Source organism: Nerophis ophidion, linkage group LG02 (genome assembly GCF_033978795.1).
Source record: "Nerophis ophidion isolate RoL-2023_Sa linkage group LG02, RoL_Noph_v1.0, whole genome shotgun sequence".
NCBI lineage: Eukaryota > Metazoa > Chordata > Actinopteri > Syngnathiformes > Syngnathidae > Nerophis > Nerophis ophidion.
In genome coordinates, this window is record NC_084612.1 from 76,075,652 (window position 1) to 76,103,080 (window position 27,429).

At 40.6% G+C, this 27,429-nt stretch overlaps 1 protein-coding gene across 2 annotated transcripts; it reads right to left on the minus strand.

Annotated features, from left to right (window-relative positions):
* On the minus strand, nt 1-27,144 carry ccdc71 (coiled-coil domain containing 71). Of its 2 annotated transcripts, XM_061891377.1 has the most exons (3): nt 27,004-27,121; nt 20,614-20,728; nt 1-1,593 (listed from the first exon to the last, which is right to left on the minus strand). In XM_061891377.1, exon 3 carries the CDS (start codon nt 1,578-1,580, stop codon nt 507-509), a length of 1,074 nt encoding a protein of 357 aa, XP_061747361.1. In that variant the 5' UTR covers nt 1,581-1,593; nt 20,614-20,728; nt 27,004-27,121; the 3' UTR covers nt 1-506. The 2 variants fall into 2 exon arrangements, with proteins under 2 accessions (XP_061747361.1, XP_061747370.1); XM_061891386.1 differs by lacking the exon at nt 20,614-20,728 and having other exon boundaries at nt 27,004-27,144.
* Nucleotides 27,145-27,429: the final 285 nt, after the last annotated feature.

Genomic DNA, 27,429 nt, shown 5'->3' on the forward strand with positions numbered 1-27,429 from the left:
TTCTCTCCCACAATTTAGGATCTTTGTTTATTGGAGACCAAGTCTTTCGGAAGGAAGCGCATCGGCCTCACCGCTGCAAGACATTACACAAAAAATACTTTCATTCTTAAACCAAAATGGTGCTATTCTTCCATGGAATTTGAAATACTAATGAAATAATGGTGCTCCACGCAAAAATAATGGCATAACATTAAGACCATCAAAGTGAAAACGGAAGAGAAAACATTGGCCGACATCTTGACTGAAAGCAGAATGCCGGATTTGTGTGGCGTAGAAAAGTACCAGCATTCTGTGGAAAATCATTTCCCAGCCAGCTAGGAAAATACATTTCCAACTTCTTAAGCCTTTCATGTGACCGACATGAAGAAAAAATAAAAAAATCGTTCAGGACCTACCTGGGCTTCCTCTGCAGACATTTCAAAAACCATGAAAGAAGTCTGGTATCCAGGTAGAAACTCAAGGATGTAAGACACTAACTAATGAAACAAGGTATGCTTGAAGGAGCGTCAGTTCTTCTGGTATCTGAAGTCTCTGAGAACGTGGTTGAGAGGATGGATCTGGATGACTGGAGACAGGTTGACCTGTAAAATGTTTTGAGCTTTCCATCGGGCTTCATCCACTGAGCGAGAGTCATCCACCTTTATGACTTTGGATCGTAAACGTCTCTTATCTTTCCAGCGGTTTCTTTGCCGGGTCGGGTTCGTCAGTTCTTTTGGGCCCAGTCCATTTTGGTGGAGGCCGATGCCCCTCCAGCCGTTGCTGCTCAGCTCTGTATGTGTCTGTGGGAAAGCTCGGCCGTTAGCATAGAACACTGGCGCGGAATCTCCAATGAGGGCGCCGTCCAGGCGGACGGGGCAGGACAGGTTCTTCTGGCTGAACAAGGCCACGGCTCGAGTGGAGGCCCCACCACCATTCTGGGAAGGCTGCAAAGGTATTCCTGAAAGTGCTGGAGGGGGCTGCTTCTGCAAAAAGACAACCGGGGGTGTCTTACAGGGTAAGTCCCATGTAGTTTGGATCTGGAGCCTAGCCGTGTGACAGCCAGACAGACCTTTGATATTAGTTAGTCTGAGGCACGACTGCATGGGGGGCGGCTCTGAAATCTCTGACATCCGAACAGGCGTCCTGTTGTAGACAACAGCACGATGGTCCGTCAGTAGCTCAGGGGGCGGAATCCCCTGGATTCGGGGGTTACGTCTTTCAAAGATGTTCCATGAAGGGTGAACCTCTCTTTTCTTGACTCTAACCCTTCGCCTCTTTTTGGCTGTAGGTCTGACAATCCGGTTGGGTTGCTTAAGCATGTCTTCAGTCAGAAGCTGGTTCGTGGAGGAGCGGTAGCCGTACACATCCTTGCTCCGCAGCACAGTGGGCTTGTGGCCCTCCTCGCTCAGCTCTTGCAAGAAGGTGACTAATTCTTCGGTGCTTGAGAGGTCTCGTGACATGGGGCTGAGGATCTTCAGAGCATCCAGGACGACATTGTGACCAGCAGACGCAATCCTGGACCAGGAGTGAACCGCCCTCTGCTCTTCTTTGGCGAATTCCAACGGCCGGCCAATCGTAGGCCCTCGCGCTGCAGCAGCCATGTTAGCACTCCTCCTAAACAAAGATAAGGGGAAGTTGAACAAAATATTTTGACTAAAAAGCAAATGTTCAATAACCTTTCTGTACATATTGGTCTTTGCGTGAGTCCGCCATTTTATTTAACACTTGAGCTTTTGTAGTGCCGACGACAAAATGCCCAGGGTACGACATGAAGACCGGAAATGCTCTGTTTTAACCATCACAAGTCACTACACAAACTATCAACCTAATCTGATGTAAGATGCCTTACTCGGGGAAGAAAAAAAAGTCTCTCTTCGTCTTCAGTATGAAGACGGATTTTCCGACAAACTACTGAATAGCGGGCTCGGTTACTGCTACTTATGGCCACAGAAGAGACAATCACACCAGCAGTAATAATTGTAGGTTAGAAATGTGTTAAACATACTGAAGCAATTTCAGCTTGATTTGTTCTGTAGCTAGCTTAGCCTTTCAATGTAAGACAACTGCATCACAGTCTACCAGCAAAATAAAAACTACTTAATTGGATCAGTGCCTTCTGCGTTTGGCAATGGACGAGTAAATCATATATAATCCTTTAAAAGGTTTGCGATGACTAGCTAATATTCTAGTTTAGCGTCAGCGGCAACCCAGACATCAGAGCAATTATTGGTCAGCCTTTGCAGAGTACAGAAAAGCCGATGTGTTTGAATAACACATGTTATTGTATGAAAAGCAGCTGGCGCTTCCCCTTCTTGAAAGACCAACAGCTGCCAATGCCCTGTTGTATTTCCACATTGCACGTTTTGCAGATCGCAGTCCGCGCGAGTCTATCTTGAATATACTGGAACACGTCCACATTAAAGACATGTTGCCTCCATTCCAGACAGTGCTTGTTGCCAAAATCATCACAACAGCCTGTTTCGGTGATCAAAGTCTCTTGGCCGAAAGCTGATACAGAAGACTTTGCAAGTCTGAGCATGTGTTTGAGGAGCAAGCGTTTCGCCTTCCCAACATCCCGGTTGTTGTTACAAGGATCACTTTTGACCGGGTTATGTTGCATCTTTAATGTGTGGACAGAATTTAATAGCTAAAGTAGTGTCGGATTTAATTATGTGCAAATAAATCATTGCTACTTTTGGTAGTAATGCAAAAGTTACTGAGGGTCCAATGAACTGGAGCCTGCAGTGCCTCAAACTGGAAGTCTCTGCCGAGAGTGCTGAGGACGGTGGGTGGAAAAGATCATCAGGACTCCTCTTACTCCTATCCAGGAGATCGCAAGAAGTCGCTGCCTGACCAGGGCTCAGAAAATCTGCATAGACTCCTCACACCCCTACCAAGGACTGTTTTCACTGCTGGACTCTAGAAAGAGGTTCCCCAGCCTCCGTAGCAGAACCTGCAGGTTCTGTAACAGCTTCTTACCTCAGGCCGTAAGACTCTTGAACACGTCCAAAAAATCCCCTCAATTCCCCCCCAAAAAACAAGACAATATAACATACATCCATAAACGTGGATGCATGTGCAAAAGTGCAATATATTTATTGGGGATGCACCGAAATGAAAATTTGTGGCCGAAGCCGAAGCCGAATAAAATTTAAACGCTTGGCCGAGGGCCGAATACGGAATAATGAATGCAGTTTTTCACAATTTTTTTTATAGTGCATAAATAGCCTAGAATAAATATTTAGACATGTTTTTTAAATAAAGTATTTTTTTATTGAATATTGACATTTTTTTAATATTCCACTAGCCTTTGCTTTTCAAAAAAAGCACAAAGTTTTTCATTTATAATAGGCCTTCAAACAAAACATGCATTCCCCAAAAAAATAAAGTGCATTAAAGTGGATAAACCCACAACAAATGAATTATTGTCCTTTTGGCAAAAGTCTGCTTAGCCACAGTAGATATGCTAATAATGTAAACAGAAGGCTCAAGTAAATCTCAATTAAGTGTGTGCTTGTAACCTCATACACTTATACAGGTAGCCTACACAACAGGCTAATAATGTAAACAGAAGGCTCAAGTAAATCTCAATGAGTGTGTGCTTGTAACCTCATACACTTATACAGGTACACAACATATCCCAACGTCACTGCACGTTGGTTGATTGCGTCACCGCGTCCAAAAATTGCGTCACACGCCACTATTCGGCCTTGTTTTTAACTCAATCCACCGAAGGCCAAATGTGGCTTTTTTTTGCCATATTCGGCCGAATATATTCGGTTACCGATTAATCGGATGCACACCTATTATTTATCTGTACAGTAATCTATTTATTTATATCTGCACATTATTGCTCTTATCCTGGACTACCATGAGCTAATGCAATGAAATTCCGTTCTTATCTGTACTGTAAAGTTCAAATTTGAATGACAATAAAAGAAAGTCCAAGTCTATTTGCTTCAAGTAAACACACCATTCAGAATAATCTGACCCGATCACACGTTTGTGACAGAATTTAATTACAATCGAAACGGGTGGTTTATGCCTATAGACATTCAAATTGGAGCGCATGAAAACACTTCGTCCGATTCGGGTAAAAAGTATCCTTACTGCGAATGCCTTTGATGTCAGTTATACTTAAGTGGTGGAGATGTAACTAAATTTATTAGTCTCGAAACAAAGCTTTTTTTTGTTGCGGTCGTCTCTCAGTCAGTGTACATAAATAGCGTTGTATAATGTTGAGTTTGATGCTCTAAAACCAAGACTAGCAAAAACAGAAGTATGGTCTGGAGTGTCATGCGTCGATGTAACAATAAGAGAAGGGATCAAGTTGTTGTCTCAATGAGCGGTTTTATTCTCGACCTTACAGCTCCCCCAAGTGCTAACTGGCCTCAAGCACACGCCCAGAATGTCGTAACATGAAGACGCGCAGCAACCCGTACATATCACAACATGGAGGGAGAACAGCTCCATTTCAAAAAGAGACGTAAAACAAAAGTAGCGAACGGAAAGAAAATTGATAATGTGACAACATCGGATCATTTTTTTGAGGGTTCACATACACAGTAACGGTCCGATTTGAATTATGGTCTGATTAAATACATGTTGCTTTACATTTGGCTAATGAAGAAAAGTATTTACTTTCTAGTACCAACTATGGGTGTAACGGTACACAAACATTTCGGTTCGGTACGTACCTCGGTTTAGAGGCCACGATTCGGTTCATTTTCGGTACAGTAAGAAAACAACAAAATATAAATTTTTGGGTTATTTATTTACCAAATTTGTAAACAATGGCTTTATCCTTTTAACATTGGGAACACTATAATAATTCTGCCCACCTTAATCCACATTAAACTGCCTCAAGTTGTTGCTTTGATTTAGGGATGTAACCGAATATATTCGGCCGAATATGGCAAAAAAAGCCACATTCGGCCTTCGATGGAATGAGTTAAAAACAAGGCCGGATAGTGGCGTGTGACGCAATTTTTTGACGCGGTGACGCAATCAACCAACGTGAAGTGACGTGGTGACGTTGGGATATGTTGTGTACCTGTATAAGTGTATGAGGTTACAAGCACACACTTATTGAGATTTAGTGGGGCCTCTGTTTACATTATTAGCCTGTTGTGTAGGCTACCTGTATAAGTGTATGAGGTTACAAGCACACACTTAATTGAGATTTACTTAAGCCTTCTGTTTACATTATTAGCATATCTACTGTGGCTAAGCAGACTTTTGCCAAAAAGACAATAATTCATTTTTTGTGGGTTTATCCACTTTAATGCACTTTATTTTTTTTTGGAATGCATGTTATGAGGTGGCGACTTGTCCAGGGTGTACCCCGCCTTCCGCCCGATTGTAGCTGAGATAGGCGCCAGCGCCCCCTGCGACCCCAAAAGGGAATAAGCGGTAGAAATGGATGGATGGATGTTTTGTTTGAAGGCCTAAATAAATGAAAAATTGTGCTTTTTTTAAAAAGCAAAGACTACTGGAATATTAAAAAAATGTCAATATTCAATAAAAAATTACTTTATTTGAAAAACACGTCTAAATATTTATTCTAGGCTATTTATGCAATATTTAAAAAATTGTGAAATTATTCGGTATTCGGCCTTCGGCCAAGCATTTAAATTTTATTCGGCTTCGGCCACAAATTTTCATTTCGGTGCATCCCTACTTTGATTAAATAAAATGACAAAACTTTTCTTCTACATATAAAAAGTGCAACATTAAACAGTTTCAAGTCAATTCATCATGCTTAATTTATTACAGCATTTGGGAAGCCTGTAGTCGATTTTTATTATGTAGATGTTGTATTTTTATCAACATGTGATAGCAGGGACTCTGCCAATCAAAACTAGGCTGCTACATTACTAATGATTAATGTAACCATAGCTGAAAAATAGTACAATAGCAAAAGGAGAGACTATTCATCCCTGAACACCGTGGAGATCAAGTGAAATAACAGACGGACAGGGCTTTGCTGTCCGCACACACACACATACACACACACAGCAAAATGAACTAACTTTACACAAAAAGCTAATTAGCCTTCACCTCAAGCCAGGACTGCGAGCAAGCTGAGCTGCAGTTTAAGTTTGTAGAACGTCAGCGGGCTCATAGTGATGTACTAGTAGTTGACTGGGAGGTGTTTTTTATTATATTTTGGGAGAGTACGCTGCCGTAAGCTCACCTGCTAAACACATATCTGCGTGCGCACGCACGCACACACACAGCAAAATGAACTAACGTTACGCTAAAAGCTAATTAGCCTTCACCTCAAGCCAGGACTGCGAGCGAGCTGAGCTGCAGTTTAAGTTTCTATTTTTCTAATAATCCCTTGAGGCGGCCGCAGGATTGTTTACTCTCTTTCATTTGCAGTACACTAACTTTTTCACTGCCAGGGTTAATTAACCTTCAATTGAAGAAATCACACACACACACACACACACACACACACACACACACACACACACACACACACACACACACAAACACACAGCAAAATGAATTAACGTTACGCTTAAAGCTAATTAGCCTTCACCTCAAGCCAGGACTGCGAGCGAGCTGAGCTGCAGTTTAAGTTTCTAGAACGTCAACGGGCTCATAGTGATGTACTAGTAGTTGACTGGGAGGTGTTTTTTTTAATATTTTGGGAGAGTACGCTGCCGTAAACTCACCTGCTAAACACATATCTGCTCGACGCTGAGGCATTGACTACATGCACTCTGAATACGCACTGCTGATTGGCTGTTATCGCTTCGTATGCAACCAATCAGATGGTGGTGTGGGTGGGACAATGCTGGGTGCTGAGACCGAGGCAGAAGAAGCAAAGCAGCTTGTTAAGACTTTAGCTTTGAAACTCGTTCGATACATCCCTGTAACAAACCAAAACTCCCGTACCGAAACGGTTCGATACAAATACACGTACCGTTACACCCCTAGTATCAACACAAAAACGGCAGCAATCAATTTTGGATGGTTTGACTTCCACTGCAAATGATATGCAATCAGTCCTGAAAAGTCTGCAATCAAACAGACGTTCTGAAATCACAGAATGACAACTTGGAAAGGAAAATTTGTGTAAACAAAGAATGAAATGAGGATGTTTAGAGAGGAAACCAAAGCACTGCACCAGGATGTGGAAGTCCTGCACAATGACATTGCTTTGAAGAATACCATAAAGAATACACAAATTATTAATGTAGTTGTGACAGGGTTGTGTATTACTCCCAGATCTTATTCCAGAGCCGTTGACAAAGATAAACCAGATGAAATGGATTTTTCCACAACAAAGAAAAAAGTAGTTAACTTTCTGCCATCAAATGACAGTTGTTGATATCAACAGCATTGACACGTTCATGCCACTGATTGAAATAAACAATACCACAACTGGGTCGTGGCTGAGGTTGTGGTGGGGAAGTGGTTATCGTGACGTCGGCGTATAACTTGTCGAATCTGCTGTGGCTAACAAACAGGTATACTGTATATCCACATTTAAAAAGAAATCTGTTTCATTACTTACTATTAACATGTTTAGGATAGGTTGATTGGCAACACTAAATAATCCCTAACGTGTGAATGTTGTCTGTCTATCTGTGTTGGCCCTGAGATGAGGTGGCGACTTGTCCAGATTGTATGCCTCTTTCCGCCCGAAAGCAGCTAGGTTCCAGCACCGCCCGCAACCCCGAAAGGGACAAGCGGTAGGAAATGGATGGATAATTTTACATTAAATCGTTTTGCTCGATTTTTCAAGTGTTTCTGTTAATTGTACAATACACTTTCTCAAGTTTCTTGAGACTTTGTTTTTAACTAGGGATGCACCGAAATGAAAATTTGTGGCCGGAGCCGAAGCCGAATAAAATTTAAACGCTTGGCCGAAGGCCGAATACCGAATAATGAATGCAGTTTTTCACAATTTTTTTTTATATTGCATAAATGTCAAAATATTTAGTCTAGGCTATGTTTTTCAAATAAAGACATTTTTTATTGAATATTGACTTTTTTTTAATATTCCAGTAGCCTTTGCTTTTCAAAAAAAGCACAAAGTTTTTCATTTATATTAGGCATTCAAACAAAACATGCATTCCCCAAAAAAAAAAAAGTGCATTAAAGTGGATAAACCCACAACAAATGAATTATTATCCTTTTGGCAAAAGTCTGCTTAGCCACAGTAGATATGCTAATAATGTAAACAGAGGCCCCACTAAATCTCAATAAGTGTGTGCTTGTAACCTCATACACTTATACAGGTACACAACATATCCCAACGTCACTGTACGTTGGTTGATTGCGTCACCGCGTCAAAAAATTGCGTCACACGCCACTATTCGGCCTTGTTTTTAACTCATTCCACCGAAGGCCGAATGTGGCTTTTTTTGCCATTTTCGGCCGAATATATTCGGTTACCGATTAATCGGTGCAGCCCTATTTTTAACCATTCATACTGTAACGACCTGTTGGGGTTAAATAATTATACTTGGGTGTGAGTGATGTGAAGTGAAGGGGGATTGGTAGAGAGAAGTGTTTTGTGTCTGGGAGTGAAGCACAGAGAATGTGTGTTGAACTTGTAGCATAAGATTGGCAAGAAAAGTAACTTTTGTCTTTGTTAATTTTTGTAATTGTCTTCTTGCCTCATGATGATTGTGAACAAAAGGCAAAATTCCCCAAAAAAAAAGTGCAGTTCCCCTTAAAAGTTGTGTATTATTTGCCGACAATACCATCACAATTTTCTCAGGAGAAAACACATAGATGCTAATACAAAAAGAATAAATAAATACATTAAATGGTTTGGCTAAAAAGGTTTTCTTTGAATCTCAAAACATTTAATTCGGTAACAAAAGCAAAGAAATTCAAACAAATACAAACAGATGAAGTAGACATTGGCAGGCTAAAATTTATCAAATGTAGAAGTGTAACAATAAATGAAATGACTTTGAAATCCAGTAAATAAAACAAACTGGTAAGGAGTGTAATGGTATTGTAGAAAGACAGTTTCCCCCAGAAAATTTGTTAGTTAAGGTGGTGTCTTCTCCAGGGGGAGGGGGGGCCGCCTGGGACAGGCGGGAAAGGGGCTGGGTGGGTGTAAGGAACAGTGTAGGAACAGCCTGGAGGAGGGAGGGGGGGAACTACAGACTGGGGTGAAGTAGGCCGGCTTCGTCGCATGAAGAAGCCTACAGTTTTTGGTTGTGTTTTCCGCTCCGTATGCTGAGTGGCAATATACGATATATATAAATAAATGATAAATGGGTTGTACTTGTATAGCGCTTTTCTACCTTCAAGGTACTCAAAGCGCTTTGACACTACTTCCACATTTACCCATTCACACACACATTCACACACTGGTGGAGGGAGCTGCCCTGCAAGGCGCCAACCAGCACCCATCAGGAGCAAGGGTGAAGTGTCTTGCTTAGGACACAACGGACGTGACGAGGTTGGTACTAGGTGGGATTTGAACTAGGGACCCTCGGGTTGCGCACGGCCACTCTCCCACTGCGCCACGCCGTCCCTAATAATAATATCTTGATATTGTTTCCGTAAAGTAAAAACAAAACACAAAACAGTCCTAGTTACCTGAGATACTAAGTATGTCATTATTATGACATAGTAATAATTGACTTATTAAGACAAAATAATGACAAAGTCAAATTAATGACTTACTGTAAATAAGTGTTTGCAATAAGCTTAACATGCTTAATTTACAGGAAAAAATAAAAATGTATTATTAGTTTTTTTAAGACTTTAGTTTAGGCGGTAGCTCTTTGTTGTTAAGGCGGTCCCCCCAAAACAACAAAGCGCTGCAGGAAACCCTGGTAGATACTACCATAATGCTGTGATGCGTGACAGTATCAAACAAAAACTTGGTGTGTACTTTTTTCTGCCGCTTGAGTGTCGGCCGCGTCAGAAAACAAACTACATCTCCCAGAATCCTCTGCGCAGCGAGTGGCCGGCAAGGCAGAAGCGTGGAAAGCCGCAAGCAGGAAGTGAATTGTGTTCGTAGTAGATGACCATAAATATCTATCCATAACTATTTGAATTATGTTTCTAACAAACCCTGCCGAAAACCTCTGTGGCGGAGATAAGAAAGTCTACGTTCTAAAAAGCAAAGCGTGCAACGTAGCATTTTCGTCTCAAACATTTCCGAGGCGACAAAGAGCCAACTGGTCTCGGCGCAGCGCTCGCAAAGAAATCACAAAAGAAAAACTGTACCCGGCGGGAAATGGGAGTAAATTCAAAAGCCATAGGTTGTATTTACCGTATTTCCTTGAATTGAATATATAGTATGCGCCTGCCTAGAATTACTGCCGGGTCAAACTCGTTTCGCAAAATAATTAGCGCATGCTTAGCATTACCGCCGGATCAAACTCGTTTTGCAAAATATTTTCTGTATTAGCGCATGTTTAGAATTTCCGCCGGGTCAAATTCGTTTCGCAAAATAATTAGCATATGCCTAGAATTTCCACCGGGTCAAACTCGTCACGTCACGAGTGACACTTCACCTATCATCATTTTCAAAATGGAGGAGGCGGATTTCAATAATTTAAAATTGCATAAAGGGAAGAAGATTAAGAGCTATTCAGTAGGATTTAAAGTCCAAGCTATTGAATATGCTAAAAAGAACAGTAAGCAGCTATGTTTTATTAATATACCGTAGCTGCGTGTGTCAAATATGAGTCATTAAATGACTCCCGCCTCCTGGCGGTAGAGGGCGCTAGTGATCCTTCTTGCGACAACTCGTCTGCAGAAGTGACAAAAATCACCAAGAGTGAGCAGCGATCGTTAATTTTTTCCTCTCGCTTGCACTTTTAACATGGATGATTACATATCTAAAATAAAACTGTTTTCTAAACTGGACTTTCCATCGAAGCAGGTGGTAATAAAGGAAGATCTCCATCGAGACAGAGAGACTTTTAAAACTGAAGAAAGATAAGAAAGACTTCTATAAACAAGTTATCAATGCTTTTGATCAGAAGGAGCTGCGCATGGACTTTATTTATAAGTAAAGGTAAGACCATAACGTTTTTTGTTTTTTTATTAAATGTGCTTTTCATGATGGTATCCTTACATCACACTCAAATTTATAAGCGCAGGCCTAAATTTATCGCATGCCTTTGGTAAGTGCCGGAGTGAAAAGAGGTTTTAAATCAATTAGCGCCCCGGCAGCAATTCAAGGAAATACAGTAGTTGTGATTTCCCTCTCTGCAAGACAGTTATAAAATAAGCATATAGTACAAAAATTCTGCTGTGATCACATGTATCAAGTGTTCATTCAAGGCTAAGGCAAAATTTTGAGATACATATCGTGTATCATGACATGGCCTAAAAATATCAAGATATTAAAAAAAGGCCGTACCGCCCAGCCCTACATTTGACACACAAAAACACTGCAAAAATCATAGAGTACAAAGAATGTTTATTCTAATAATAATAATAATAATAATGGATAAGATTTATATCGCACTTTTCTATTGTTGGATACTTAAAGTGCTCACAGAGAAGTGGGAAGCCATCATTCATTCGCACCTGGTGGTGGTAAGCTACATCTGTAGCCACATCTGCCCTGGGGTAGACTGACGGAAGCGTGGCTGCCATTTTGCACCTACGGCCCCTCCGACCACCACCTATCATTCATTCATCACTCATTCACCAGTGTGAGCGGCACCGGGGGCAAGGCTGAAGTGTCCTGCCCAAGGACACAACGCCAGCGAGTCGGATGTCGATAGGTGGGAAGCGAACCTGCAACCCTCAGGTTTCTGGCACAGTCGCTCTACCCACTATGCCATGCCGCTAAATTCCTTCCTTCCAGACGCTTTGTGGGTTTCCTGGACATTGTCGCCATTGCTAAAAAAAAAAAAAGAAAAAGGAAGAGATTCCCTCTGCCATTTTCCACATTTTTTTTTGTACATAAATATTCCCTCTTCTCTCTTGTCGTCAATTGGGTTGTCTGTTGTGATTTCCCTTCCTGGTTCGATGACCCCACCCAATCTTGCCATCGATTGGCCTGTCTGTAATGTTTTGCCCTAATCTTAACCAATAGTGACTCATATTAGTTAACCAACCAACCAATCATGGATTTTCTTATACGTAAACCAACAAATCATCATTGATGTTCCCATATATCTTGTCCCCTGGCCCTGGAGCTGCACTAGTCTATTTCTCTTTCTCTTCTCCCTCTCTCTTCTTTTGTCGCTTGTGGCTTAGCTAACCGCTACATGGGTCTAAAAATAGCTAAACAATCGCTACTTATTTAAAAAGTAGCGAAACTACTGCCAAGCTAGTGGGAAATGTAGTTACCGTATTTCCTTGAATTGCCGCCGGGGCGCTAATTGATTTAAAACCTCTTCTCACTCCGGCGTTTACCAAAGGCATGCGGTAAAGGCAAACATGCGCTAATTATTTTAAAACCTCTTCTCACTCTGGCACATACCAAAGGCAGGCGTAAATTTAGGCCTGCGCTTAAAAATTTGAGTGTGATGTAAGGATACCATCATGAAAAGTACATTTAATTAAAAAAACAACGTTATTATGGTCTGACCTTTACTTATAAATGAAGTCCATGCGCAGCTCCCTCTGATCAAAAGCATCGATAACTTGTTTATAGAAGTCTTCCTTATCTTTATTCAGTTTTAGAAGTCTCTCTTTCTCGATGGAGATCTTCCTTTATTACCTCCTGCTTCGATTGAAAGTCCAATTTAGAAACCTGTTTTATTTTAGATATGTAATCCTCCATGTTAAAAGTACAAGCGAGAGGAAAAAATAAATGATCGCTGCTCACTCTTGCTGTCACTTCTTCTGCAACTGAGTAGTGGCAAGAAGGATCACTAGCGCCCTCTACCACCAGGAGGCGGGAGTCATTTAATGACTCATATTTGACACACGCAACTACGGTATATTAATAAAACATAGCTGTTTACTGTTCGTTTTAGCATATTCAATAGCTTGGACCTTGAATCCTACTGAATAGCTCTTAATCTTCTTCCCTTTATGCCATGGGTGTCAAACTCTGGCCTGCGGGCCAAATTTGGCCCGCCGTGTAATTTCACTTGGCCCTTGAAGCAATATGAAATTATCATTAGAGCTGGCCCGCCGCTGTAACACCGCTAACACTCTTACTTGCCAACACTCTCGATTTTCCCGGGAGACTCCCGAAGTTCAGTGCCCCTCCCGACTTTCATCCCGGACAACAATATTTGGGTTGGGCTTTAAATGGCACTGCCCTTGGCATTCTCTACAACCTGTCTCCACGTCCGCTTTTCCTCTATACAAACAGCGTGCCGGCCCAGTCACATAATATATGCGGCTTATACACACACACAAGTGAATGCAAGGCATAATTGGTCAACAGCCATACAGGTCACACTGAGGGTGGCCGTATAAATAACTTTAAGACTGTTACAAATATACGCCACACTGTGAACCCACACCAAACAAGAATGACACATTTCGGGAGAACATCCGCACCGTAACACAACATAAACATAACAGAACAAATACCCAGAACGCCTTGCAGCACTAACTCTTCCGGGATGCTACAATATACACCCCCCGCTATCACCAAACCCCGGCCACCTCAACCCCACCGCCGAAAAGAGGCATTTAATTTTTATTTAAATTTTATTTTATATGCCATTGATATTTTTTAATTATTATTATTATTTGAATCTCGATTTTGGATGTCACTATAAAGTTATATAAGCCTTGCTTGTTCAATATTCAATGCAAAACTTGTTTAGGTCCTTATTAAAAGGTTAATTTGTTTAACCTCGGCCCGCGGCTTTGTTCAGTTTTAAATTTTGGCCAACTCTGTATTTGAGTTTGACACCACTGCTTTATGCGATACCAAATTATTAAAATCAGCCTCCTCCATTTTGAAAATTAAGACAGGTGAAGTGCAAGCTCGTGACGTGACGAGTTTGACCCGGCGGAAATTCTACGCACATGCTAATTATTTGGCGAAACGAGTTTGACCCGGAGGAAATTGTAGACATGCGCTAATACAAATAATATTTTGTGAAACGAGTTTGACCCAGCGTTAATCCTGAGCCGGCGGTAATGCTAAGCATGCGCTAATTATTTTGCGAGACGAGTTTGACCCGGCAGTCATTCTAGGCAGGCGCATACTATATACCCGGCGGCAATTCAAGGAAATACGGTATACAATACTTCAGGGAGCTATTAAATTATTCAATTTTTTTTTACTCTATAAGAGATTCCACTGTGCCAAAGAACTCTGCAGTTTTTGTTTGTTTTTAAATAAACATTAGATTAGATTAGATTAGATAGTACTTTATTTATTCCGTCAGGAGAGTTCCTTCAGGAAAAAATTATTATTTTTATTTGAATTATGCATGAAAAAAATTATGCATGAAACATGCAGAATTTCTAATAGTTTTCTTCCAAATTTGTACGCCAATTTGTCAATCTTACTGTAAGTTAATATCGGTCATCTGCCTAGGTCACTACTAATAATCGGAATCGGCTATGAAAAAATATATGAGTCCATCTCTAGTAAACACTTCAGAGTGTGCAATGACATGTGCACATGCATTTAGTTAAAAGACCCATTCCGTTTACATTCCAAAATATTTTGGTAAAGTGAATGACTACATAAAAACATCGGATTTAACAAAATAATCTCAATAACCTTTGTCTTGCACGAAGATTTTAGATGAGCAAAAATTCGATTTTCTTTGAACAAAAATGAATCAGACTAAAAATTACGTATCATGCCAAATATATAGCACAGTAACTCGACAGTACATTCATGCACATACAGACAAGTCAAAAGGAAAGTCAATTAATTATTGTCATCAATCCTCACACAAGCTGATGAATGATAGTCAGCGATTCAACGTGGAAAAGCAGTGCCTCTAACTCGCCCTTGTCGGCAAGGCTCGCCAAGAAGACAAAGGAGGAAGTGTCGACTGTCATGTGACAATGCAGCTCCACTCCTTAGTAGCACAGTGTGTTTCTGACACCGCTCGTTCTGCAAAATCTTTAAAAAATCTCTTTGTGATTTATAAATTATATTGCATGTTAGTTTGAATCGAAATCGCAATTGATGTCGTCGAGACTTGCATCAGCAGATTAGATTGCCCTGCGTTTGCCAGGCTGAAGAGCCATGAACAGATTTTCCATAAGCTGATAGCAAAGTAATCCTTGGAGAGTAGGAACATATGCCACCTAGGGGTGGTAAGTAGTATAGACTGTTTTCAATCACAGGACGTCATCCAGACACTCACAACGGCAGTCATACTGGATAGGTGTAGTTTTCGCACAGCAACAACAAATACGATTGAACAATGACAAATTATGGCTAATAAATCTTTGTTAAGCAACTGGAGAGGATTCGATCCGATTTCGGTAAAGTGGTATGATGATAAACGTGGGATGAGTGACAATTTAGACCCCTACGTCCGTCACAAAAAAAGAAATAGAGCAACAAAATTTTAACTCTAGGCATCAGTTACCTACCCAGGTGTCATTAAATATTTTCTCTTCTCGATCTTCCTGGCAATAATGATCATGATAGTGGTCGCATGTACTGGTAGCTTAATAGAAATACCAAAATAAATTCCAGCAAGCATGGTATGTTGATACCTGCACCAACATCATACATGCAATAGGCCTTACAAGTGACAAAAAAAATCTACGACCGACATAACAAAAACAAACTACCGTATTTCCTTGAATTGCCGCCGGGTCAAACTCGTTTCGCCAAATTATTAGCATATGCCTAGAATTTCCACCGGGTCAAACTCGTCACGTCATGAGTGACACTCCACCTGTCATCATTTTCAAAATGGAGGAGGGTGATTTCAATCATTTGAAATCGCATAAAGGGAAGAAGATTAGGAGTTATTCAGTAGGATTTAAGGTCCAAGCTATTAAATATACTAAAAAGAACAGTAAGCAGCTGTGTTTTATTAATATACCGTAGCTGCGTGTGTCAAATATGAGTCATTAAATGACTCCGGCCTCCTGGTGGTAGAGGGTGCTGGTGATCCTTCTTGCGACTACTCGGCTGCAGAAGAAGTGACAACAAGCAGCAAGAGTGAGCAGCGATCGTTTATTTTTTCCTCTCGCTTGCACTTTTAACATGGAGGATTACATATCTAAAATAAAACAGTTTTCTAAACTCGACTTTCAATCAAAGCAGGAGGCAATAAAGGAAAATCTCCATCGAGACAGAGACTTTTAAAACTGAAGAAAGATAAGGAAGACTTCCATAAACAAGTTATCGATGCTTTTGATCAGAAGGAGCTGAGCATGGACTTCATTTATAAGTAAAGGTAAGACCATAATAATTTTTTTTTTTATTAAATGTGCTTTTCATGATGGTATCCTTACATCACACTAAAATTTATAAGCGCAGGCCTAAATTTACCGCATGCCTTTGGTAAGCGCCGGAGTCAGAAAGGGTTTTAAAATAATTAGCACATGCTTGCCTTTACCGCATGCCTTTGGTAAACGCCGGAGTGAGAAGAGGTTTTAAATTAATTAGCGCCCCGGTGGCAATTCAAGGAAAAACGGTCTGCCACATTTTCGCTAGACTTTCTAATCAAGATATTACAACAGGGGTGCCCATTACGTCGACCGCGGGGGGTGTGTCAGTCGATCTCGAGCCAGGCTTTTAAAAAAAATAGACCTAAAAATTTGTGATCATCAATCTTCACCAAGACGTCAGTTAAATGACATTCACGGTACCGGAGGGTCTTGTGAGATGACGCTGGCTGCCGCAAGATCGTTATTATTAAAATATGACCGAGAGGAAGGCGAGAAACACTTTTTATTTCAACAGACTCTCGCGCTGTACCTTCCGTCAAAACTCTAAAGGCCGACTGCACATTTCCTATCTTCACAATAAAAGCCCTGCTTCATGCTTCCTGCGCTAACTAAATACAGAGTCTCGGAAAACTGGCGTGCACAAGCGATCCCTCAGAAAGCTGGCGTGCACATCACTTGTGCACGCCAGCTTTCCGAGACTCTTATTTTTTTAGCGCAGACAGCATGAAGCAGGGCTTTTATTGTGAAGATAGGAAATGTGCAGTCGGCCTTTAGAGTTTTGACGGAAGGGACGGCGCGAAAGTCTGTTGAAATAAAAAGTGTTTCTCGCCTTTCTCTCTGTCATTTTTTCATAATAATGAACTGGCAGCAGCCAGCGTCATCTCACAAGACCCTCGGGTGCCGTGAATGTCAATCAAGCAAGCTACGGAATTTGCCGCCAATGTTTTTCTTGTAAAGTGTATGGAAGCTGGATGAATTAGATGCCAAAAACCAACCACTTTCATGTGGTATTGTACAGAAAGGACAACTTTTTTTCTCCTCCATTTGAAAATGTGGTCGTTATCATCATTACTGTCTGATTCCAATCAATGCAAGTCATCAGAATCAGGTAATACACCAACTTATATTCTTGTCTTCGTGAAAGAAAGACATCTATATGTGTTACACATGCTTGTATTATCATTAAACACATTTAACTTGTTTACAAAAATGTCTCTTTCATAAATAAATAAATATAAATGATATATATAAATGAGGTAGATCCCCTCGAGTTGGTCAATTGAAAAGTAGCTCGCCTGCAGAAAAAGTGTGGGCACCCCTGTATTACAACAACAACAACAACAGAAGCTAACATGTATGCGCCCTAGCCAGCTTACAACGCCTAAAAATACCTTAAATAAAACATTCAACTTTAACCTTTACCTACCATTAACAAAATGCTCAGAGCACATTCTGACAGAGAAATACATTTGCTATTAGATCGGCTCTACAGATACGAGACAACCACAGTTGTTACCTTCTAGTCAACAGTCGCTCCGTTTTCTTGCATTGATTCTTGATGACAGGTAGAAGCCAAAAGAACAATGCCGGACACCGCCCACTTTGCGGGAGAAACCAACAATATGGAGTGAATCCCCATTTGCCAACGGTTTTAAAGTTAAATGGATATTTGGCACACTTCACCCAAAATGTGGCAACCATCTTAAAAATCCAAAGTTGTATGACGTCACATGGTAAGGGTCTGTTGGTTGGATACAAAAGGACGTCACGTCCGGCTGACTGAAAATGCATGGTGGTCAATCCAGTCTGTCCTCAATGGGTACAAAGGACCATTTAGTCTTTCTTGAAGAACAATGCCCTATGCTTGCGTTGTTTTTCGCTGTACGAACAGTTTGAATCGCAAAAAAAATAAACCATTATTCAGAGTTCCTCGAAAGGAATGTTAGGCCTTCAAACAAAACATGCATTCCAAAAAAAAAATAAAGTGCATTAAAGTGGATAAACCCACAACAAATGAATTATTGTCCTTTTGGCAAAAGTCTGCTAAGCCACAGTAGATATTTTAATAATGTAAACAGAAGGCTCCAGGAAATCTCAATTAAGTGTGTGCTTGTAACCTCATACACTTATACAGGTAGCCTACACAACAGGCTAATAATGTAAACAGAGGCCCCACTAAATCTCAATAAGTGTGTGCTTGTAACCTCATACACTTATACAGGTAGCCTACACAACAGGCTAATAATGTAAACAGAGGCCCTACTAAATCTCAATAAGTGTGTGCTTGTAACCTCATACACTTATACAGGTACACAACATATCCCAGGCCAGAACAGATTTGTCAATAACAGTACTTCAGCTTCAGAATAAAAAGAAGGAAACTAACTATGTATAAAACAATTTAAATTTAACACTGCACGTTGGTTGATTGCATCACCGCGTCAAAAAATTTAGTCTTTTGCGTCACACGCCACTATTCGGCCTTGCTTTTAACTCATTCCACCGAAGGCCGAATGTGGCTTTTTTTGCCATATTCGCCCGAATATATTCGGTTACCGATTAATCGGTGCATCCCTACAAAAAGAAGTTGTAGACCACTATGCTTTTACAAGTTTTCATCTGTTTTGTCGTGTAGAGAACGATGTCTAGAGTACACGATAGTTCGATTTCTTTGCCCACATCTGCTTTTTGCAGGAACATATAGGCCCAGCCGCTGCTTGCTGGACAACAGCCATCTTGGCTTGGTTGTGCACGACAGCCATCTTGGTTGGCTTGGTTGACCACCACTGGTTTTCACTTCCAGGAAGAAATCTCTTGTCGGAACACTCGCAACAGAGATGACATTAAAACAATCTCATTGGACGATTCCATCAACCATTTTTCTTACAGAAAAACAACAATTACATTTTCATTGTATCCTGTGACTGACTCCATCAGTTAAAGTGGTCATATCATGATTTTTTTTTCTACATTTCAAACACCTTCTTGTGGTCTACATAACATGCAATTGTGGTTCTTAGGTGGAAAAATATGCATGGATTTTGTTTTACGGACCTATTCTCTAACCTCTTTTTTCTCTCGTTCTGAGAGGCGGAGTTGTTATCGTATTTCCTTGAATTGCCGCCGGGGCGCTAATTATTTTAAAACCTCTTCTCACTCCGGCGCTTACCAAAGGCATGCGGTAAATTTAGGCAAGCGCCTATACATTTGAGTGTGATGTAAGGATACCATCATGAAAAGCACATTTAATAAAAATAAAAAACGTTATGGTCTGAGTGTGAAGGTTGTCTGTCTATCTGTGTTGGCCCTGCGATGAGGTGGCGACTTGTCCAGGGTGTACCCCGCCTTCCGCCCGATTGTAGCTGAGATAGGCGCCAGCGCACCCCGCGACTCCAAAAGGGAATAAGCGGTAGAAAATGGATGGATGGATGGATGGTCTTACCTTTATCTATAAATGAAGTCCACGCGCAGCTCCTTCTGATCAAAAGCATCGATAACTTGTTTATAGAAGTCTTCCTTATCTTTCTTCAGTTTTAAAAGTCTCTCTGTTTCAATGGAGATCTTCCTTTATTACCTCCTGCTTCGATTTGTAAGTAAACTTCATTTATAAGTAAAGGTAAGACCATAATAACGTTTTTTTTTTTATTAAATGTGCTTTTCATGATGGTATCCTTACATCACACTCAAATTTATAAGCGCAGGCCTAAATTTACCGCATGCCTTTGGTAAACGCCGGAGTGAGAAGAGGTTGTAAATTAATTTTCGCCCCGGCGGCAATTCAAGGAAATACGGTAATTGTGATTTCCCTCTCTGCACAAAAGTTTAAATGAGCATATATTAAAAGCCTACTGAAAGCCACTACTAGCGACCACGCAGTCTGATAGTTTATATATCAATGATGAAATATTAACATTGCAACACATGCCAATACGGCCTTTTTAGTTTACTAAATTGCAATTTAAAATTTCCCACGGAGTTTCTTGTTGAAAACGTCGCGGAATAATGACGCGTGCGTGTGATGTCACGGACTGTCAGGAAATATTAGCGCAGCATCACTTGCGGCTAAAAGTAGTCTCTTCTCATCGCGCAATTAAACAGTATTCTGGACATCTGTGTTGCTGAATCTTTTGCAATTTGTTCAATTAATAATGGAGAAGTCAAAGTAGAAAGATGGAGTTGGGAAGCTTTAGCCAGTAGCCACACAAACACACGGTGATTCCTTGTTTAAAATTCCCGGAGGTGAAGCTTTACTATGGATCAGAGCGGTCAAGCGAACATGGATCCCGACCACTTGTCAACCGGCAGGTTTCGGTGAGAAAATTGTGTTAAAAAGTCGCCTCTTACCAGAGATTCTGTGGAGTTTGCGCCGTCCATGCAGCTGCCGTCGACTTCCCTCAGACACTGGCCTCAAGACACCCGTGGCCACACCCCTCCGACTATCAGGTGCTATTTAATCTCACTAAAACAATAGCAACACAATAGAAAGATAAGGGATTTCCCAGAATTATCCTAGTAAATGTGTCTAAAAACATCTGAATCCGTCCCAATGCAATCGCCTTTTTTAATTTATTTTTTATTTTTATAGTCCTTTGCTATCAATATCATCATCCACAAATCTTTCATCCTTGCTCCTGTGACGTCATCGTCTGCTACTTCCGGTAAAAGCAGGGCTTTTTTATCAGCACCAAAAGTTGCAAAATGTATCGTCGATGTTCTCTACTAAATCCTTTCAGCAAAAATATGGCAATATCGCCAAATGATCAAGTATGACGCATAGAATGGACCTGCTATCCCCGTTTAAATAAGGACATCTCATTTCAGTAGGCCTTTAATGCAGTATGAAGAAGAATGTTTGAATGTAGACACATAGAATCATCATACTGCTGTGATTATATGCATCAAGTGTTCATTCAAGGCTAAGGCAAAATATCCAGATATATATCGTGTATCGCTTATATGGCCTAAAAATATCGAGATATTAAAAAAAGGCCATGTCGCCCCTTAAAAGGGGAACATTATCACAATTTCAAAAGGGTTAAAAACAATAAAAATCAGTTCCCAGTGGCTTGTTGTATTTTTTTAATTTTTTTTCAAAATTTTACCGGTCTCGGAATATCCCTAAATAAAGCTTTAAAGTGCCTTATTTTCGCTCTCTGCGATGCCACTATCCATTTCCCTGTGACGTCACACAGTGCTGCCAATGTAAACAAACAATGGGAATACCACAGCAAGATATAGTGACATTAGCTCGGATTCAAACTCGGATTTCAGCGACTTAAGCGATTCAACAGATTACACATGTATTGAAACAGATGGTTGGAGTATGAAAATATTGAAGAAGAAACTGAAGCTATTGAGCGAATACCTATTGACGCTATTCATAGCCATAACATGGCCGAATAGCTGCGTTAGCATCGCCGGTAAAATGTGCGGACCAAACGATCAGGACTTTCGCATCTTTTGACACTGGAGCAACTTAAATCCGTCGATTGGTAAGTGTTTGTTTCGCATTAAATGTGGGTGGAAAGAAACGTAATATAGTTGCAAATGCATCTACTGGTTATCCATACATCTCTGTTCCATGTCTGCTTTAGCGCCGCCGGTAAATAGCATGTTAACATCGATTAGCGTAGTATGTTAGCATCGATTAGCTGGCAGTCAACATCAACAAAACTCACCTTTGTGATTTCGTTGACTATCGTTGCAAATGCATCTGCAGGTTATCCATACATTTCTGTGCCATGTCTGCCTTAGTATCGCCGGTCAAATGTGGAGACACTCTGGCACATTCAATGGGGGTCTGGCGGCAGACACTTTGGTATCTTCGGGCCAGTGGTGCAACTTGAATCCCTCTCTGTTAGTGTTGTTACACCCTCCGACAACACACCAACGAGGCATGATGTCTCCAAGGTTCCAAAAAATAGTCGAAAAAACGGAAAATAACAGAGCTGAGACCCGGTGTTCGTAATGTGTTGAAAATGAAAATGGTGGGTGTGTTACCTCGGCGACGTCACATTCTGACGTCATCGCTTCCAGCGCGATAAACAGAAAGGCGTTTCATTCGCCAAAATTCACCCATTTAGAGTTTGGAAATCGGTTAAAAAAATAGATGATCTTTTTTTCTGCACCATCAAGGTATATATTGACGCTTACATAGGTCTGCTGATAATGTTCCCCTTTAAACACAATTTTGCTGTAAATGTTTAACCAAATCAGCAAGTTAAAATAAGGTCAAATGTGAGCAAAACCTAAAAGAGTCAAGCTTTTACCAAAAGCACCAATCATAAATGAAACTTTTAGCAAATACACAACAATGTCATCTACAGTCATATTTTGTTAAAGACAGGGGAAAACATGCGTACTCGTAAACGTTGCATGCTACAACAATAAGGCAACAAACGTGGCTGTAGACGCAAAGTTAAATCATTAAATGCAAACTTACCCGAACAAAAACGATGCATATTTATCCGGGAGAAGCTCGATACTTTTTTGCAAATAATGATTAACTTTAGTATTTGATGCCAGCAACACGTGACAAAGAAGTTGAGAAAGGTGGCAATAAAACTGATATAGTTGAGGAATGCTCATCAAACACTTATTTGGAACATCCCACAGGTGTGCAAGCTAATTGGGAACAGGTGGGTGCCATGATTGGGTATAAAAACAGCTTCCCAAAAAAAGCTGAGTCTTTCACAAGAAAGGATGGGGCGAGGTACACCCCTTTGTCCACAACTGCGTGAGCAAATAGTCAAACAGTTTAAGAACAACGTTTCTCAAAGTGCAATTGCAAGAAATTTAGGGATTTCAACATCTACGCTCCATAATATCATCAAAAGGTTCAGAGAATCTGGAGAAATCACTCCACGTAAGCGGCATGGCAGGAAACCAACATTGAATGGACGTGACCTTCAATCCCTCAGACGGCATTGTATCAAAAACCGACATCTATCTCTAAAGGATATCACCACATGGGCTCAGGAACACTTCAGAAAACCACTGTCACTAAATACAGTTGGTCGCTACATCTGTAAGTGCAAGTTAAAACTCAACTATCCAAAGCGAAAGCCATTTATCAACAACATCCAGAAACGCCGCCGGCTTCTCTGGGCCCGAGATCATCTAAGATGGACTGATGCAAAGTGGAAAAGTGTTTTGTGGTCTGACGAGTCCACATTTCAAATTGTTTTTGGAAATATTCGACATCGTGTCATCCGGACCAAAGGGGAAGCGAACCATCCAGCCCGTTATCGACGCAAAGTTCAAAAGCCAGCATCTGTGATGGCATGGGGGTGCATTAGTGCCCAAGGCATGGGTAACTTACACATCTGTGAAGGCCCCATTAACGCTGAAAGGTACATACAGGTTTTGGAACAACGAGCGCCGTCTTTTTCATGGACGCCCTTGCTTATTTCAGCAAGACAATGCCAAGCCACATTCAGCACGTGTTACATGGGTGTGGCTTTGTAAAAAAAAAGAGTACAGGTACTTTCCTGGCCCACCTGCAGTCCAGATCTGTCTCCCATTGAAAATGTGTGGCGCATTATGAAGCGTAAAATACGACAGCGGAGACCCCGGACTGTTGCACGACTGAAGCTCTACATAAAACAAGAATGGGAAAGAATTCCACTTTCAAAGCTTCAACAATTAGTTTCCTCAGTTCCCAAACGTTTATTGAGTGTTGTTAAAAGAAAAGATGATGTAACAGTGGTGAACATGCCCTTTCCCAACTACTTTGGCACGTGTTGCAGCCATGAAATTCTAAGTTAATTATTATTTACAAGAAAAATAAAGTTTATGAGTTTGAACATCAAAATATCTTGTCTTTGTAGTGCATTCAATTGAATATGGGTTGAAAAGAATTTGCAAATCATTGTATTCCGTTAATATTTACATATAACACAATTTCCCAACTCATATGGAAACGGGTTTCGTAAAAACACAAATAGAAAAAACAGCTTTAAAACATAGATGATAATAATTTAACTAGACAACTAATCGTTTTTTTATATCCAATAACTGCAGTGTGAGCTTTTCAAAAAACAAACACAAAGGCTAGCTAGTTGCTATTTAAAGTACTCTCGGGGGCCCCCGAAAGAGCCTTCGCTATTATTTTTATAAATATCTCTGTTTTAATTTTAAATATTCGAGACTGAAGCAGATCCCAAATGCACAGCAGCAGGTACAAATAGGTAAGATAAGTTGGTTACACATGATAGGGCCCCTATAAGTGGATACGGCCCGCGGGCCACACGCAGCCCATTAAGATTTTCAATCTGGCCCACCGGACGTTCTACGTACTTTTTTTTTTTACACATTCAACATCAAAACTGTAAACACCATTAGGATGTGCAGTGCTGTTTTTAAACTACCGTAAATCTTGAACTAAGTACTTCAATGGTTGAAATGTGCGCTTTTGAGTTTTATACAAGTTATTACGGTAATCTACATCACAGCAGCTCAGACGAGGAACAATGTGGGTTTGTTTTCAAACCAGTCATCCCCAAACGCATGTGTCAGGATCAGATTCAGAAGCAAAAATGTACAACATAATTCTGCATAAAAGTGATAAAATATCATATAGTAAGCGTTTATTACCCTTTGCATTAATATTTTGCTGTTACATTTTTGTCGTGTTTTGCTTGATTAAAAAAGATGTCTATCGAGGAGCTGGCCTAAGAAGTAATAGAGGTTGATATTCAGTGTTTTACTGTTCATAGTTAATATGGTAAATCCAACTTTCATTGTTTTAATGTACATTTCAGATGTCCCGTTCTGTAACGAAAAACTTTTTTAGGTAGTATGTCATAACTTCTTTTTAGAATTTTACCAGACTTTTTGGTCACATACACATTGGGCCCCTCCACTCTTTTTTTTCTCAATGTTGCCCCCGAGTCAAAATTTTTGGTGTAGCATAATAAAAATAAAAAAACAAAACAGTTTTAATACACAGAGGGTATTAATTGAACTAGAGTTCTAATCGTTTTTTATATCCAATAAGTACAATATGAGCTTTTCAGAAAACAAACACAAAGGCTAGCTAGTTGCTATTTAAAGTGCTCTCGGGGGCCCCCGAAAGAGCCTTTGCTGTTATTTTTATAAATATCTCCATTTTAAAATTAAATATTTGGGACTAATGCAGATCCCAAATGCACAACAGCAGGTAAAAAATAGGTAAGATAAGCTGGTTATACATGTGTCAAGATCAGATCCAGAAGCAAATATTTACAACAAATGTCTGCATAAAAGTCTTAAATATCATATTGAAGGCGTTTATTACCTTTGCATTAATATTTTGCTGTTACATTTTTCTTGTTTTGCGTGATTGAAAAATATGTCTATCGAGGACCTGGCCTGAGAAGTAAAAGAGGTTGATATTCAGTGTTTTACTGTTCATAGTTAATATGGTAAATCCCACTTTCTTTGTTTAATGTACATTTCGGATGTCCCGTTCTGTAAAAAAAAACTTTTTTAGGTAGTCTGTCATAACTTTTTTTTAGAGTTTTACCAGATATTTTGGTCACATACACATTTGGCCCCCTCCACACTTTTTTTCCCTCAATGTAGCCCCCAAGTCAAAATTTTGGTGTAGCATGATAAAAAACACAGTTTTGATACACAGAGGGTATTAATTCAACTAGAGTTCTAATCTTTTTTTATATCCAATAAGTACAGTATGAGCTTTTCAAAAACAAACACAAAGGCTAGCTAGTTGCTATTTAAAGTGCTCTTGGGGACCCCCGAAAGAGCCTTTGCTGTTATTTTTTTAAATATCTCCATTTTAAATTTAAATATTTGGGACTAATGCAGATCCCAAATGCACAACAGCAGGTAAAAAATAGGTAAGATAAGTTGGTTATACATGTGTCAGGATCAGATCCAGAAGGAAATATTTACAACAAATGTCTGCATAAAAGTCTTAAATATCATATTGAAGGCGTTTATCACCTTTACATTAATATTTTGCTGTTACATTTTTCTCGTTTTGGTTTGATTGAAAAAGATGTCTATCGAGGAGCTGGCCTGAGAAGTAAAAGAGGTTGATATTCAGTGTTTTACTGTTCATAGTTAATATGGTAAATCCCACTTTCTTTGTTTAATGTACATTTTGGATGTCCCGTTCTGTAAAAAAAAACTTTTTTAGGTAGTCTGTCATAACTTTTTTTTAGAGTTTTACCAGATATTTTGGTCACATACACATTTGGCCCCCTCCACACTTTTTTTTCCTCAATGTGGCCCCCGAGTCAAAATTTTGGTGTAGCATGATAAAAAAACACTTTTGATACACAGAGGGTATTAATTCAACTAGAGTTCTAATCTTTTTTTTATATATCCAATAAGTACAATATGAGCTTTTCAAAAACAAACACAAAGGCTAGCTAGTTGCTATTTAAAGTGCTCTCGGGGGCCCCCTTTCGGGGGCGCCAACGAGCCTTCACTGTTATTTTTCAAGGTCCGCCATTAAAGTAGAGAATAATATAAACGCAGACACGCCGCTCCGAAATCCCCAATTCCAACTTTGAACGACTTGACGATGGGCGTCGCGTTTCTCCGGACTGGAACGCTGGCTCGGGAATATTTGCTCCGTCTGAGCGGTCAATGTTAGCCGAGACGGCCGCTGTAGCTCCGGCCAGCCCGTCCTTCCGCTCGCCGCTCCTCCTACCGCCAATGGAGCGAACGGGCGGCGCGTCGGGTCGACCGAACAAGCAAAAAGCAGACGGCCGGTGGCACAATTACCTCTTCAGTGCTGTCTCGGCGTCCTCCGGCGCGCAGACGTTCCTCGGTAAAATGGCTGCGACGAGAGCCGAGTGGCTGACGGAACGGGCGGGAGAGGCGGAGCCGGCCGGGGAGAAAGGAGAAGGGGCGGGGCATGAGGCGGCCAAGGGGTGGGGGTGGGGAGCCGGCGAGGGAGCGAAAATATACGTGGAAATGTGACCGAATCCTCTCTTGGAACCATAAAAGCAAACACTGTGGATACAACTAGCAAACTTAGGCGCACGTCAGCAATAAAAAGCTAAAAAAAATAATAACAACAAAGTTAGAAACCTGACACCAAGGTTGGCTGACTAACGTGTGGTGGGCGGAGCTTAGGACTATTTTCGTATGAGGGCTGCGATTCGATATCGATTCTTGGGGTCGCGATTTGATTATATATTGATTTTT